This window comes from Kryptolebias marmoratus, linkage group LG20 (assembly GCF_001649575.2).
Source record: "Kryptolebias marmoratus isolate JLee-2015 linkage group LG20, ASM164957v2, whole genome shotgun sequence".
NCBI lineage: Eukaryota > Metazoa > Chordata > Actinopteri > Cyprinodontiformes > Rivulidae > Kryptolebias > Kryptolebias marmoratus.
This window is the reverse complement of record NC_051449.1, coordinates 18,951,752-18,967,820: the sequence shown is the minus strand read 5'-3', so window position 1 is coordinate 18,967,820 and position 16,069 is coordinate 18,951,752. Positions and strand designations below refer to the sequence as shown.

The 16,069-nt window shown below is 43.6% G+C and overlaps 1 protein-coding gene across 1 annotated transcript in view; it reads right to left on the bottom strand.

The window, feature by feature from the left end:
• The window catches only part of LOC108238340 (probable G-protein coupled receptor 158), a 63,425-nt gene that overhangs the window by 19,537 nt on the left and 27,819 nt on the right, over positions 1 to 16,069 (bottom strand). The window contains exons 3-5 of the mRNA XM_017420353.3: positions 15,087 to 15,189; positions 7,818 to 8,029; positions 6,477 to 6,545 (exon numbers count right to left, since the gene is read on the bottom strand). Coding sequence (XP_017275842.1) covers positions 6,477 to 6,545; positions 7,818 to 8,029; positions 15,087 to 15,189 — 384 coding nt within the window. The remainder of the gene's footprint in view (positions 1 to 6,476; positions 6,546 to 7,817; positions 8,030 to 15,086; positions 15,190 to 16,069) is intronic.

The window sequence follows — 16,069 nt, the reverse complement described above, 5'->3', positions numbered from 1 at the left end:
CATCTTGAAATGGGTTGCCTCCGAAAGGTAATGGTAGGTGGACATCCAGTGATTTATTTCCTGAAGGTTTCAACATCTGGTCAGTGGTTCAGGAGAGATTTGGCTAACAGACAGAGTTGACTCGCAGCTCTTAAAACATGTGCTGTGAACGACTCTCTGCTACTTCCACACCAAATTTGAAGCCAATATCTGTCAAATTGACCGAGTTATTGCCTTTTTGTTTTAAGGGTCGGTTGGCAGTTTCGGATCAGGAGCAACGTAAATGTGCACCTGAGGAACAAAGTGAGTCATCTCTGCTAATATCATGTCGTAGCACTCCGGAGCGAACAATCACCCTGTGTAATTAAGCTGAACACCACCTGCAAGCTCTTTTCTCTGAAAAGAAGCGGAAAATGTGTGACGAAGCGAGCCGAGCGGGTGCCTCGGCTGCGAGGCCCCCAGAGGGGGAGGGTGGGCGATTCGCCGAGGGAATGCGGCGCCGGGACCACGACACAGTGACAAAACGATGAAACGGGAACTATATTAAATCAGACAAGAGCTTATGCGGCCGTGAAGTAAGTCAGGAAGCAGAAGATGACTCAGAGCGACTGTCACAGGAGCGCGAGCGGTGAATTAATCTGCAGCCTATTTCCTCCTCGTTATCGTCCTCGAACTGGGGTGTGTGTGTGTGTGTGGGGGGTGCTTCTGCAGAAATGTGGCTCGGCGAGCAGTTAAAGTGTCAAAACAAGCCTCCCGGGTGATCACCTCAGATCACCTCAGATCAGACAGACGTTTTCTCTCTGCTCCTTAATAACAACGCGGCACACAGAGTCAAACTCACTGCAGCCGATAAATCAGCAGGAAGACAAAAAATTTTTTAAAAAACGTGTCAGATTTTTCTTTGCTGACAATCTTCTCCTTATGTTTCAAAACAGACAGACTTTAGGCAATGTAGAAGAACCTTTTAGGGTAAATAAACCCCAACTTCTGCACCAATAAGGGGCTTTACTGATTTCCTGAAAGGGAAAGAGAGCTGACAAGCGGCACTTGAAAGGCTGGAAATTAAAATTAGTTTGACTTTAATGAGCTGCCGGATGAACTCACCTGAGTAATGTGTTATTCTGTAATTAGTCATACATGGTTCCCACAAATCTCAGTCTGAAGAACGCAACACAACATTTTCACAATGTCAATTTTACTCCTACTTACTCTACGGTGGGGATTGACCTGTATGAGGTGAAGAAAGAGGAAATGTTGTCTCGTACGATGACATTGTTAATTATTTAGTGTGCAGGAAGAGTCCCCACATCATGGAGGAGCTGAAAGCAGTAGACTCATACAATCAGTGTTTCAACAGATTTGTAAAGGATGTCCAAAACTCTCTGCGTTAATAACAAAGTTCTGGTGACTGGCAGGGTGAGTGATAACATTATCAAACATGTAGGCATACCTGTTCGTCAGTGTGTGTATAGATTAGAATCGATAAGAATTTCTTCAAATGTAGAAATAAATAGCAACAATATTATCAATTTTTGTGTCTGTTCTTCATGTCCAATCATGGGATTGCAACGCTACATTCCTAAAGTCGTATTTAAAAGAAAAATAAACAATATAAAATGAATCAGTAACTATGGTTATCTATATTAGAGACAATCTACATCATGAAACCGGTAACTCTAGGACATATTCAGTTATACTCTAATATTACTTCACTAAACTTTTTGTTACAAATAAATAAAGTTGAATTTTCCGTTTTGTCACTGCTTGTTTCGGAGTTTCTTGCACTTTGCCATTTCACGCTCCATTTCCTGCTTTCACCGCCCCTTGCTTTCGAACATGGGAGCTCCCTGACGAAACAGCCCCAATTGGGTTTTTTTTTCTTTCTTTCTTGTTCGTCTGTAAATAAACTTGAATTTTGCCTTCATTCGCCTCGTGTTTGACAACTTGTACGACAATTTCTTTTCTGCTTGTCTTTCATTTGAGCCCGTTGAGCCTTTCGGTGAATTGCTTTCATTTAAAAGCCGTAACGCAAACACCGTGAACTACAACCATAAACATTAATAGGTAACCTTCTGTCTCCAGCTCTGCATTTACTCCCCAAAAAAAGGGAAAACACAGCTCACCTAAACATATTCAAGTCATTCTCCTCCAGCTGCACTCTCAAACGAACAGATAAACGTGGTCAGAAACAGCATCCCCACCCTTCCTTCGGTACTACACCGCCCCAGAGAAAAAATAAAAAACGACCGCATTTTTATATCATCTGGAAGAGAAGCTGGTTGCCAGGGTTCGCACCCAACCTCCGATGCCTCCTCCATCAATTAATCAGCAGAGGTATTTTTAAAACAACTTGTGCTAGAACTTGATGGACTGTTTAAAAATGCATCGAGCGCCAGAGTGGTACGGCTGCAGCCGAGGAGGCTGGGGGGGGGGGAGACATAAAAGGACTAAACCAGGTCCCGAAACAAATGTTAGAGCTGGGAGAGAGGAGGCCGACACGAAGAGGAGGTCGTGAAGGGAATTACGACAAGAAGGGAACGGGAAGGGAAACGCAGAAGAAGATGAAAGGAGCACATTTTTTAGAGAACACGTGTCACCTGCTGCCCGTTAAACAAAGGCGGTTGTGCACTCTGTTAGTGTGTGTTGGTGGATGACCCTCAGCTACTACCACACCAAGATTTGGTTCAATATCTGTAAAACGAACTGAGTTATAGCCATTTTTCTGCTAAAGTCAGTTAGCTGTGGCAGCCATCCTAAATTGGGTTGGCTCCGAAAGTTAATCAGTTGTAAATGTCCATCCAGGGATCACTTTCTGATAGTTTCATTAAAAGCCCACCGCTGGTTCACGAGATATTTTGCTAACAGACACACAGAACCCACTTTAACAGTAAAAGCTAATATTTTAAACAGAGATCTCAAGGCATCAGTTAACACTTGGGGGTATGAGGATGACTCTTAGCTACTACCACACCAAATTCTTGCCTAATATCTATAACACTGACTGAGTTGTAACTTTTTTATCTTTATCAATGTCAATCGGCTGTGGCGGCCATCTTAAATCAGGTTGGCTCCGAAAGTTAATCAGTTGCAGATGTCCATCCAGAGATCACCTTCTGATAATTTCATTAAAATCCCACTGCTGGTTCGTGAGATATTTTGCTAACAGACAGATAGAAGCAGGAGTAGATGATTAACTGTATGAACCTAAGAAGTCAAACTTTAATTTCTTAAATTGAAGCTTTCTTTTGAGTAATGGTGGGTCGGTTTAGGAACCAAACTTTCATCTGAAGAACCCTACGAGCGCCGTGGAGCTCCTTTTTTTTCTTCGTCTGAACAGATTTGTTTATGTTTTCCGAGCGCCGTGCAGCCTCTGATGACGCGCGTGTGAGTATTCCCAGGAAGTGATTTCCTCGGCCTCGTCGCGTCTGTCCTTACGTGGCGGCACGCAGGTTCCCTCCATCTGCTGCCCGTCTAAAGATGGCCTTCTGATTCAGCCCTCCAGGTGCATTGTGGGCGGTGCGCACAAGTGTAAACACATACACACACACGTATGCGCCGCGCAATGACACACACCACACTTGGTCAACAACAAAGGCTGGCAGACACACACTCACACGCACACACACACGGAGCGTGCTTACACACACCATGTTTGTCTGTCTGTTAGCGAAATATCTCCTGAACCAATGAACAAATGGTCTTGAAACGTTCAGAAAATATTCACTGGATGGGCAGCTACAAGTGATTACCCTTCGGGATCGACCCCATTCAAGATGGCTGCCACAGCCAACTAAATGTAGAAAACACACAATTGGGGATAACTCCGTCCATTTTACAGATATTGAGCTAAAATCTGATACGGTGGTGGCTGAGAGTGATCCCCAACATGTGATCTGAGTGCTAACAGATTGTGCAAAACCTCTGCAAAAACATTCGCCATCAGCTATTTGGTGTCAACGTTATCTGTCTGTTAGCAAAATATCTAACGAGTCACTGCACAGATTTTGATGAAACTTCCAGGAAATAATCATTAGATGGAAGTCTACAACTTATTAACTTTTGGAGACAATTCAATTCTAGATGGCCGCCACAGCCAACTGACCTTAGAAAACACAAGATTGGCTACAAATCAATTAATTTTGCATACACTGTGCTAAAATTTGCTGTGATGATAGCTAGGAGTCATTTACAACACATACTCCAAGTAATGTGCGTTGCGCAAAATCTCGCTCTAAAACTTTTGCAATACCTGTTGGAGTCAACCTTGTTTGTCTGGTAGTAAAACAGCTCATAAACCATTGGACGGGATTTATTGCAATACTCTGAAAGTAATCAATGACTGTACTTTTACAACCGACTGACTTTCAGAGTCAGTCCAATTCAAAATAGCTGCCACAGCTAATTGACTTTAGTTCTAAAGCACTCTGCACCAAAACAAAGCAAGAATGGGCAGTTCAAATAAAACAGGAACTTGAAGGCCGTGGCTGTGTGGAAAAGGGTTGTGTTCCTGTGTTCCGCATGATCTACAGCACACGTGTCAAACTCAAGGCCCACGGGCCAGATCCGGCCCTCTGTAACATTTCGTCCGGCCCCCAAGATAACGTTTAGATTTCATCAGGTCCGGCCCTCTAGTCTGGGACAGATCGAGTCTCTGATTCTTATTTTGCTTAAAAAAAACTGAACCTAATTAGTGAAGTTTTCTCTTGACAGTGACTTAGAAGCCAACAATATATAGTTTTAATTTCTATATGATCAGGTTTTTGTTGATGGCTTTTTTTAAAATCTGTTTTAATGTTACAAAATTAATTTAAAAGCTGATTGAGGCGTAAGAAATGACTGCTAATGATGTGCTATTTGAAGTTTGATTTATTTGTCTGTGTTTATTAAAGTTTGTTTGCTCTAAATTCTGTAGAATCTGTAACTGGGAGAAGGTAATTGATATTTCTATATGAATGATTTGACAATACATATAAAACTACAGTTAATTTATGTAATTTTTAATAAATATTGATTGTGATTGGCCCTTGGCTAGGACCAAATATTTAATTTTGGCCCCCTTGCGTCACTGGGTTTGACACCCCTGATCTACAGCAACCAGTGGATCATTCATCCATCCATTTTCTTTTACCCGCTGTTTTTCTTTCTGGGTCATAGGGGAGGGAGCTGGTGCCTATCTCTAGAGGTCACTGTGTGAGAGCGGTGGTGGTGGGGGGGGACCCTGGACAGGTCGCAAGTCCATCACAGGGACACACAGAGACAGCAGTAGATCACCAGGAACAAGTCCAAGAGGTGGGCGTATGGAAAGCCTAATGGGTCATGGTTTATGTATGAGAAGGCAAATAGGGTTGTAATTCACACACGTCAAAATGTCCTCCTATGTCCAATAAATCACGCTAACTAAATACACCATTTAATAAGTGTTAACAGCACAACAGCAAGAAGCTAGCTGAGAAGCTAAGCCAGAAACTCACTGGGCTGGGACAGTTGGAGACTAGCTGATGACTGAAAATGATGAGAAAATAGACAAATCTTTCGTTCCAGTCTCACTGAATTCTGAGTTTCTGCAGCCAAGCAACCAGTGAGTCTCGTGCATTGCAGAAATCAAGCTCTTCTTTTGGGGGGTGCAGGATTCGCAAAACTGCATCCTTGTTGACTGCCCACGTTCATTGGGTGCCCACACCCTACCTGCCTCGGTCCGCTTTGTACCCGTCATGGCAGCTAGCCCCCCGCATTTATGAGCGAACTGCAGCTGTTGCCGTGTTGTGTGTGAGAAGTCACGAAATCAGCTCTGCTTCACGTGGCCGTGTGACAAAAACTGCGCCGTTTTGTTCTCAAAGCAGCTTCGTCCGCCGCAACCGCGAGCCGACTTCTTCGTTTTTTTTACAGGGTATGAAGGAGTCTTAACTGTGCGAAGCAAAATATTGGTACTTCCAGAATAAAAGAATAACAAATAGAGCTTTATGAAAACACTGTGTTTTAGGTGGTGTAAACTTTTGCACGCAGATTTACATTAAAAGTGCTGGTTTACGTTTTAAATTTACAGAACTCATTAGTGTCCAATTAGCGTATGCAGCACTAATAACAGTAGTTCTTTATCTATGTATTGGGACCTGCATGTCCTCCAGCGTCCATCAGAGGGCGGCTGAAGCACCGCCCGCACCCCTATTTCCCACAGCCTTGACTAGAGTCCACTTTATAAATGAAGACCAGCAGATCATCGGCGTGGTTCGGAGTCCTGGACGTTTTCTCCTGTGCAGGAGTCGAGGTACAGCTCTGGTGCTCCAAAACTTACAAAAACTAAACCGAGAAGGGTTTGAGACGCCCTCGCAACAACCCTGGGACTATTCTGAGAGGAAATCTTTAGCATAGATTTTTTCTTTAAACATGTTTAAAACTCAAGTGACAAGACTGCACCGAATAAACAGTCCAATAAGTTGAAATAAATAAAAGCTGAAACCTTTTTTTTTTTTTTTTGGAAGCTAAAGCCACGGACTTACTGGGAGGTAGAGCAGCAACGCCCCGAACAGGATGGCTTCCAGCAGAATGAGACCGGACGTTCGGATGCTCTGTCGGACAGGGGAAAGAAATGCAGAGTTTGAGTGAAAGATCGCCTCTTCTTATCCCAGACAGCATCGTTAACATTGTGCACATTTGAAGCTAAAAACAAGGCACGAAATCCACTCATACGCTTTTTAACCTTTCCTTGTAAAAGTGAAACTTCTCTGGGTTCAATCTAATTGCCCCCCACATACCCACACAGAGGACCTGTATCTGTTATGCACGTCTGCTGTGGGAATCTAAAAGCCTCCAGGGACATTTCTTGTGAACTGGGAGAGTCGGAGGCAGCAAGACAAATCATCTCTATATATCCCGCCCGTAAAAGTTTCAGCCTCAGCTCTGCCTGAGGCCTGTTACAGGTGAGAGGATCTTATGTATTCACTGCATTTTATAGGCAGAGCGTGTCCCATTGTTGGTGTTGTTTTTAATTAACAGGCGTTGAACCAGCATGCAGTGGGTTAGGGGAACAGAAAGTTTTAAAGGGGAGCCCAGACGGAGGCCACTGGGGCGGCAACCCAAAACCAAAAGCCAGAACGGAATTTCAGGAGTTTTTTTATTATCCTGTTGTCATATATAGACTTTTTTTTTTTACTTTCCCACAGCCATTACAGCCATTTTCACTCAAATCAATTCAGCAGACGAGATATTTTGCTGACAGGTTATGCATATAACTGTTTAGCCTTGGGGGGCAGTGAACCAATGAACAAACATGTATTCGCAGTGCTGTAAAATAGAGTATGGTGTAATAAATGTAATATTATATATCAAGAATAATGAATTAATTTAGCAAGTGAGTTTATTTGCATTACATTACAAGTGACAACATATAAGAATCACAAAGAAGAACTACAGCAGTCCCTAAAAGCTTTAAGCACATTCATTTAAGTGTGTTCTTTTTGTCTACGTGTTTTTTATTTTTATTTTTTTTCTTCTCTCCTCTTTGCTGTGAAGAGCTCTCCTGTAATTAGGCCTTTTTGATTGTCCGTAATGGCTTTTGGCACTCAGCAGAGCGGGAGGTTGATGAATCAAAGCCGTCTCGCCGCAGTCGATCTCCAATCTTAACCTGAAAGCTTTCAACCTCCTTCCACTCCAAATGTTTTTTTGGAGTGGGAGAGGTCCGCAGAGAGCCGAACCCCAGGAGTTAAATGCAAAGACGGAGGTACGCAAAACAGATCGAGGCGCAGCACAAAGGTCTTAAAGAGTTCCTGTGCAGCCATTAGCGCCTATTATTTACCAGCTCATTCCTTGGCTTGGATCCCATTCGAGCATGAGAGTCTTACCTTGTTTCTCCTGAAGTGGTAAACCACGAGCGTGCCGGCCAGGACCAGCGAGATGCACAGGCCCTGGAAGGAGGCGATGGCGAGCCGCAGCGCCCCGTCCTCCTGCACCAGGCAGGGGGTGTCGTCCTGGCAGTAGGGGCAGCCCTCCCGGCACGGCAGACACTTGCTGGACACGTCGGAGGCCTCGTCTCTGCTCGAGCCCTGCTCCCGACCTGAGGAAGGGAGGACACGTTCATCACGTTACGTTCTGACCTAACTGGGGGTGCGTTTGTTGACGACAGAGGTCTTTCGTCTCTTCTCAGAACACGGAATTTACCGTCGTGTTTTTCGAGGATTATCGCCGCCTTTCGTTTTCGCGCCGTCATCCCACTTTGACTTCCTATTAAGCGCTCAGTTAATCAATTTGAAGGATTAAAGATCATCAGTCCAATAAATCAAAGAGCCTTGTGTGATAATTACAAGAATACAGCTTCTAATTAAGCTGATGAGGGAATCAGGAAAGAAAAGGCTGAATTAATGGGACACCCGTCTTCCTCAACCCTCAGTGAATACGCGACACCCTTCAGTGCTGTGAATCCATTCAGGCTGCAGATAACATTTACAGCGCGCTCACTTTTAGCACAAGTGTTTCCTTTGGAGTCTGAATGGAATAAATAACAGGCGGATAAACGCAGCCAGCGCTGCAATAATTATAATTACCGATTCTTTGCAGTCTCAGAGCTCATAAATCTGAGCTCCGCTGAAGGTTCGCACGATTCCAGCAGAGAATTACGACTAAAAATACTCACTTAATGAATAAAACACTTAGGCACTTCTTGACGAATCAGTTTATAGCGACAGCTGATTGCGAAACAATTCACCTCTTGCGTTATATTTAAATGGACCTAGTCAAAACAAACTCCAAATTAATGACGTACAATGGCACGAGATCTTGTTTTAAATCATTCTCAAAAAAATATAAAAACGGAAAACTGTTGCGCCCTCGTGCATTTGCACTCCTTTGCTTTGAAGCACCAACCATTACCTTCAGAAACCACTAAAGTAGGTCAATAAGATCCACCTGTGAGCGATCTGAGGGCCCGACGTCAGTCACACTCTGTGTTTTCATTTACCATGAAGAACTCGGACATGTCAGACTGCGTGAGCTTGATATCATATAATCTTGATCGTAACCCAGGTCACACTGTATGGTGTCTGATTTATTAGACGCCAGACCGTACAGTTTAGTAGAACTGCATCATAAACCGTTGGAGATTTCAGTCCAGCAGTGACTAGAAGTAAGGAACAGCAGGAGGACCGAGGAACTCTGGTCAGGCCAGAGTTATATGAATAAGTATAAACAATATATATCCCCAACAAGGGACAGCTGGTGTAAGTGGGCTAGCAGGGCAAAGCTTCTCCTGTTATTTACAGTAAAAATGTTAAAATACCTAATAAACACAAATTAAACTTGAGAAAATCCCAGAGTCTTTTCAAAGGGCTTTCAAACTTTCCTCAGCCTCGTTCATTTAATGTCTTTCTTGGTTCAGAATGATTGACAGCTGTCTTGTCCCGCCCCCTCAGTTTGATGCTCATTTAAGCTAACTTAGTTCAGCCCAGGGTCAGCCCAAGGCCTCAGGCTTCAGCCAATCAGGGTGGACGGACAATAACGTGCCTCAAGTGCGAGTGGGTTAGCGTGGATTGAGTGCAATGGCGAGCGAGATAAACATAAGTAAGGTGGATTATTTTATTTATTTATTTATTTATTTTTTTTTTTTTCTCACCCATTTTCCTTAATGTCTTTGGGGAAGAAACCGGAAGTGAGGAGGTTGGAGGCGAACAGACCAAAGAATATTCAAAAAGGAAAACCAAAGTTTTCCTGTGACCAGGTTTCAGTGAAAGGACTGGCTAACAGCAAGTGTAGCTAACAAATCTTTAATGAGGTGGTTATTAACCTTTTTGTATCCCAGAAAAGTTGTCAGAGTGAGCTTCTTTTTAAAAAGGTAGGCTTCATTAAAAAAAAAAAACCCTGTACTTTCCAATATTATATGTTTGGTTTCATTTTATTTTATCAGTGTGATTAGTAATTGTGTCAAGGAGTGTGGTGCAGTGTAATGCAAAGCTGTTTGACTGGGAAAAATTATCTGAAATAAAAATATTTGAAAGTCTTAATTCAGGAAAATGAAGTATTCGACAGCTGTCAGAGGCTCTGTGTGAGCTTGGTTTTTGGTGGTGGTTTGTTTTAAGGTTGTCTTTGAGCTGAAAAAGAGCATAATGTCGATTTATAGCAGGTTTTCTTTATTTCCAATTGGATGCTTCTGTTGGTTTAAAAACTGCCCCGTTTGGTTATATATCTATTAGCCCACCCTACACATATTACCACCAGCCGCCACTGTCCCCAACCCTGAACATCTTCTGGAGAAACATTAAATCAATTATTAGGAAGTGGAAAGATGACGCCACCACAGCAAACCTGCCAGGAGAAGCTCGTCCACCAAAAGCAATGGACCGGGCAAAGAGGGAATTCATCAGAGGAGCAACGTAAAGATAACCCTGATGGAGCTGAGCGGTTCTTCTGCAGAGATGGGAGGATCTGTTCATAGGAGAACTAAAATCTGTACAGAGCTGGGCTTCATGGAGGAGAGGCAGGAAAAATATGTTGCTTCAAGAAAAAAGCAGGATAGACTGTTGATTTACATGTTGACATGTTGGAGACTCTCCGAACAAGAAGGTGATGTGGTCAGATAAGAAATAAAATGAACCTTTTGGCCATCAATGACGTCACGTCTGGTGCAAATCTACCACCATGCTGAGAACATCGTCCCCACAGTGAAGCACGGTGGTGGCAGCATCATGCTATGGGCATGTTTTTCATCAGCAGGGACTGGGAAACTGGTCAGAGTTGAAGGAAAGGTGGGCAAAGCAAGAAACAGAGACATCCTTGAGAGAAACCTGCAGGAGTCCTCCAGAGATTTGAGACAGAGGTCCACCTTCCAGCAGGACGATGAGCCTAAACTCTCTGATGAAGACACACTCAGTGGTTTAAGGAGAACCAGTTAAATGTCCTGGAATGGTCCAGTCAAAGCCCAGACCTCAATCCAACTGAGAATCTCTAGTTTCATTTAAAGATTGTTGGACACAAGCAGCACCCATCCAACCTGAAGGAGCTGCAGCAGTTTGGACATAAGGAATGGACAAAAAGTCCAGTTTTTAGATGGACCAAGATCATGGAGACGGATCTTCAGAGACTTGACACCGTAACACCAAGTTTTGATTCTAAGGGTGTGAGCAGTTATGTATGCTCAGGTTTTAATCTATGTCTTGCTTGTTTCACAGTATAAAGTGTTTTACCTTTTCAAAGTGGAATTTAAACACTAAAGAGGGCGAACACCGTCGCAGCCCACAGCAGGCGGTTCTCTACAACAGTATCACAGTGATTAATGTGAGAAGTAGCATGAAATCATTTTATTTTCGAAGCCAGCGAAGGTCAGGATTATTCAAAGTTGTATTCCCAGACATGATCCGGTGCTTTAGTCAATCCTGTAAAAAGGATCTCGCCACCTTAAGCATCCTAATTCGGAGCTTTGTGAGTTTGCACCGCCTCGAATGTTAGAAAGGCAGGTGGAGGGAAAAATAAAAAATTAAACCAGTTACATCTGAAAGCAGCTGCAGAGTCTGGATATTCAAGGGTGACTAAAACAAGAAAACTAAAAACATGAAAAAGATGTCCAGGTGCCTTTGATCAAATTTACTGGGATTACCATGCCTAAGAAGACTGAGTGTTACATTGAGAAATACTTCATTTGTAGTTGGTCAAATCTTGAAAATAACATTACGTGCAATCTCATGCATGTCATAAATCATGTTGTAAATGACTCTCAGCTTCGACAACATCAGATATAGATCAATATCTGTACAGCTGATAAGAGTTGTGGCCATTTTTGTGTTGGCTAATGTTGATTACCTGTGGCAGGCATTGTAAAGTAGACTGACTCCAAAAGTAAATCAGTTGTAGACGTACGTTCATTGATTACTTTGTGAAGGTTTCATTAAAATCAATCCTGTGCTTCACGAGCTATTTCGCTAACAAACGAACAAGGTTGACTCCAACAGTTGATGCAAAAGCTTTAAGCAATGTCTGGCACGATGCCTAGCATTTAGTGTATGCGTTGTTAATGACTCTCAGCTACAAAAATGCTGAATTTTAGCTCAATACCTGTAAAATTGACTGGATTAAAGCCCTTTTTGTGTTTCCCAAGGTCAGTTGGCTATGATGGCCATCTTGATTTGAGGTGGCTCCAAAACATAGTCACATCAGTGGTAGAAATAAATCCATTGATTATTTCCTGAAAGTTTGATTACAATCTCTGCAGTGGTTCATGAGATACTTTGCTAACAGACAGACAGACAGAGTTGACTGCAGACAGTTAATGGCAAAATTTTAAACAAAGATCAATCTCCCAGAGTTTGTTGTATGTGCTGGGGATCAGTCTCAGCTACCACCACGCCAGATTTTAGGTCAGTATTGGTAAAATTAACATAGTTATGGCCATTCCTGTGTTTTTAAGGTAAGTTGGCAATGGCTGCCATCTTGAATCAGGTTTACTTTGAAAGGTAATCAGTTGTACATGTCCACCTTCCCCGGCAGAAGATAATTAACTCTAAGCTACAAGAGGCCAAGGAAGATCCACTTAGGGGTATCTTTAGGCACCAAGGGTTGAGACATTTCTGTTTTCCAGCCTGTTTTTAAAAAGAAGACAATATAAGACGTATGACCACATAAATCTGCTTTTAAGGATGCACAAAGAGATCCAACCCGTCTGAAGAGGAAAAGTGTGTGACGGAAACCCCTCCTGAGCCAGAGTGGTTTTTAATGAGGTGTTCTGCATGGGGTTAGGGAAATGAGTCCCCCCCTCCACACACACACACACACACTGCAGGCCTCATCACACTGCATAATAATAAAACTCCAGCTAAGGAAATTACCCTCACAAGGTTCGGGAACTCTGGAATCAGGAACAAGGACCACAGCGGCGGGCCGTCTGATTGTTTTGCTCATCAGGGCCGAGCTTTATGACCGAGGACGCTGCAGCACTTTTCAGCCCAGGTGTCAGAACGTAGGCACTCATGCGTAAAGGATATTACAAAATCCACAACGGTTAAAGAGACGATCAGTTTTGGTTGCCTCTGCGTGTTTACTATCACACTACCTCCACACCCGACTGGAGCTTAACAACCAAGAAGCTGCACCGCTGAGCAACAGTCCAGCTGTTGGCCTGCAAATCACACCAGACCTGCGGCAGAGGCAGGCACTGCCAAAAGAGAAATAATGGCTGCCGTTCAGCAAATGGGGTGACTACATGTTTGTGATAATTTCACCCGCCAACATGTGTTCTCTATGATTCAACGGGCCTGTGATTTAAGAGCCACCTGTTCTCTCATTTCAGCACAGAACAGAGTCATTGTTACAAAAATAAAACCAAAAGCCTAATAGTCCTTGAAGGAATGCATATCGCCCGTCGCCTTAAATGCCAGACTTTTAGAGTTACAGCCATTTTTGTGTATTCTACGATCAGTTAGCTGTGGCGGCCGTCTTGTCGAACCTCGGCTCCAGGAGGAGCAGAGGGAACAGTGGACCAGATTTTCACCCTTCAGGGGGAGCTAAGTGGGTCTTGGGAGTTTGACTCTCCAGTCTACATGTGTTTGGTAGATCTGGAGAAGGCTTGTGACTGTGTTCCACGAAGCATCCTGTGGGGGGTGCTGTGGGAATATGGGGTGCCTGGGTTGCTTTTGAGGGCTATCCAGTCCCTGTAGAACCAAACCAGGAGCTGGGTACGGATTCTTGGCACAAAGTCGAGCTCGTTCTTGGTGCGGGTTGGACTTCACCAGGGCTGTCCCTTGTCCCCGATCCTGTTTGTGGTCTTCATGGACAGGATCTCAAGGTGCAGTTGTGGAGAGAAGTGTGTCTAGTTTAGGAACCTCGGGGTCTCGTCTCTGCTTTTTGTGATTGATGTGGTTCTGTTGGTGTCTTCAGGCCATCACCTTCAGCGTGCACTGGGACGGCTCGCAGCCGAGTGTGAAGCAGCTGGCATGAGAGTCAGCTTCTCTAAGTCCAAGACCATGGTTCTCAACCAGAAACAGGTGGAATTCTGCCTCTGGGTTTGGAGTGAGTCTCTGCCTCACATGGAGGAGTTCAAGTATCTGGGAGTCTTGTTCGGGAGTGATGGTAGGATGGAGCAGGAGATGGATCGACAGATCGGGGCCTCATCCTCAGTAATGAGTTCCAATCCTCACCTGTGGTCATGAGAATTGGATCTTGAGAAAAAGAAGCAGGTCCTGAATACAAGTGGCTGAAATGAGCTTCCTTTGTGGGACTCAACCTTAGAGACAAGGTAAGGAGTTCTGTCATTTGGGAGTTTGTAGTAGATCAGCTGCTCCTTCATATCGAAAGGAATCAGTTGAGGTGGTTCAGGCATCTGATTAGGATGCCTCCTGGATGCACCCCTTTGGTGATTTTTCGGGCATGTCGCACTGGGAAGAGACATCAGGGCAGACCAAGAACTCCCTGGAGGGATTATGTATCCTCTCTGGCTTGGGAACACCTTGGGATCCCCCAGGAGGAGCTGGAGAGTCACTGGGGAGAGGGAGGTCTCTCTCCTGGACCTGTTCCCTCTGTGACCTGACCACGGATAAGCAGTAGAAGATAGATGGATGAACGGAGGGACAGACAGATGGCCATCTTTAATTGGTTAACTCCAAAAATTAATGAGTTGTAGTCATCCAGTGACTCTTTTCGGGAAGTTTTTCATTAAAATATTTACTCTAAGATCTCCTGCAATCAGTTAGCACTCTGAAGTCTATGTAGGGGATCACTGTCATCTGCTACTGCGCCAAACTTTGGCTCAATATCAGTGAAATTGTCTGTGTCATCGCCATTCATATGTTTGCTAGGGCTGATTAGCTGCGAAATACTTCGCTAACGAACAAACACGCGCACACGCATGGAAGCAAAAGCGTCATTGCCCGCTTTTCCCCTTTCAGCAGTGGGGATACAAACAGTCAAAATAATTAGTCATGAGCTCGAGCTTTCTCAGCTGGATACCTGTTCAAAGCTGTAAGAAGAATGCCAGACAAAAAGTGCAGCCGTCAGCTGAAAATAAAAAGAAAGGTGGCTGCGTCTCTCCTTTTCGTGTTAAAATCCTTAAAGTCCTGCTTTTGAAAGCTTCCGAGTTTTAATCTGACAGCTCACAGTATTGTGTTTCGTTCATATAAAAGAGACTTGTAACCTACTTTTAAATCCATTGAGCGCCACTCGGCTCGGATGGTAAAACCCTCTCCGGCACTGGCACTTGTACTTGTCCAGGACAAACCCGTGTCCTTCGATGGGAGTGCACTGGAAGAACAAAGGCAGAGACAAACAGGTGGTAAATGACAGAAAGGTCCGCACTGCTTTACTGACAAACACACCACATGCGGGAGGGAGTGGGGCAGAGTTTAGAGTTTAGGTTACAAAGGATAGGCGTTCATGGAGCAAAAGCATCACGTCACCTCTGTAAAACTCTGAAAATATAACTTAGAGGAAAAGTCTAGTCATTCCTCAAGACTAGCCAAACGAAGACCTGTTTTTCTTTATTGTTTTTCAAATTTCTGAAAGGAACTCTATTTCAAAAACATCATGCTGCTGTGAAAGATGGCTACATTAGCTTGTATCAAACCTCTACCGTTTTGCGTGGTACCGTTGGTTGACCGTCATTGTTTTCTGACCCGAACAACAACCGTGTTACTACACAAATGTACTAAACTTAACTAAACAAACAGCGTTGTTTAGTTTAGCTGTAGCACTTCCTGGGCAGCCTGTAACACTTACAGCATGAACGTCTATATTTCTGCCAGAAAAAAACAAAAAAAATAAAGAATTGACGGCAATGGAAAGGCTGAAACTGATCCCAGTCATTTAACGAACTGAGTCCACTTGGGTCTTGACCTCGCTCTGACTAGTCATTAGCTCGTCCGTCTGGTCCGAGTAAAACCCTGTTTCTCCAAACTGAGGCCATTCAAACAGCTATCTACAACAGGTAAGATATTGCCTTTCCACTTCAAAACATCTGAACTATTCCATCACTAAGACTACTTGTATAACTAATGGTAAAATAATTCAGTTTAAATCAGATAGTAATGAACTTTATAAGTGAGAATTCTGTAAAATGTAAGTGCACAAAAGGCAGTGGTTTACAGATTTTTTAAATATATTTATTTATTTTTTGTCATTGAAA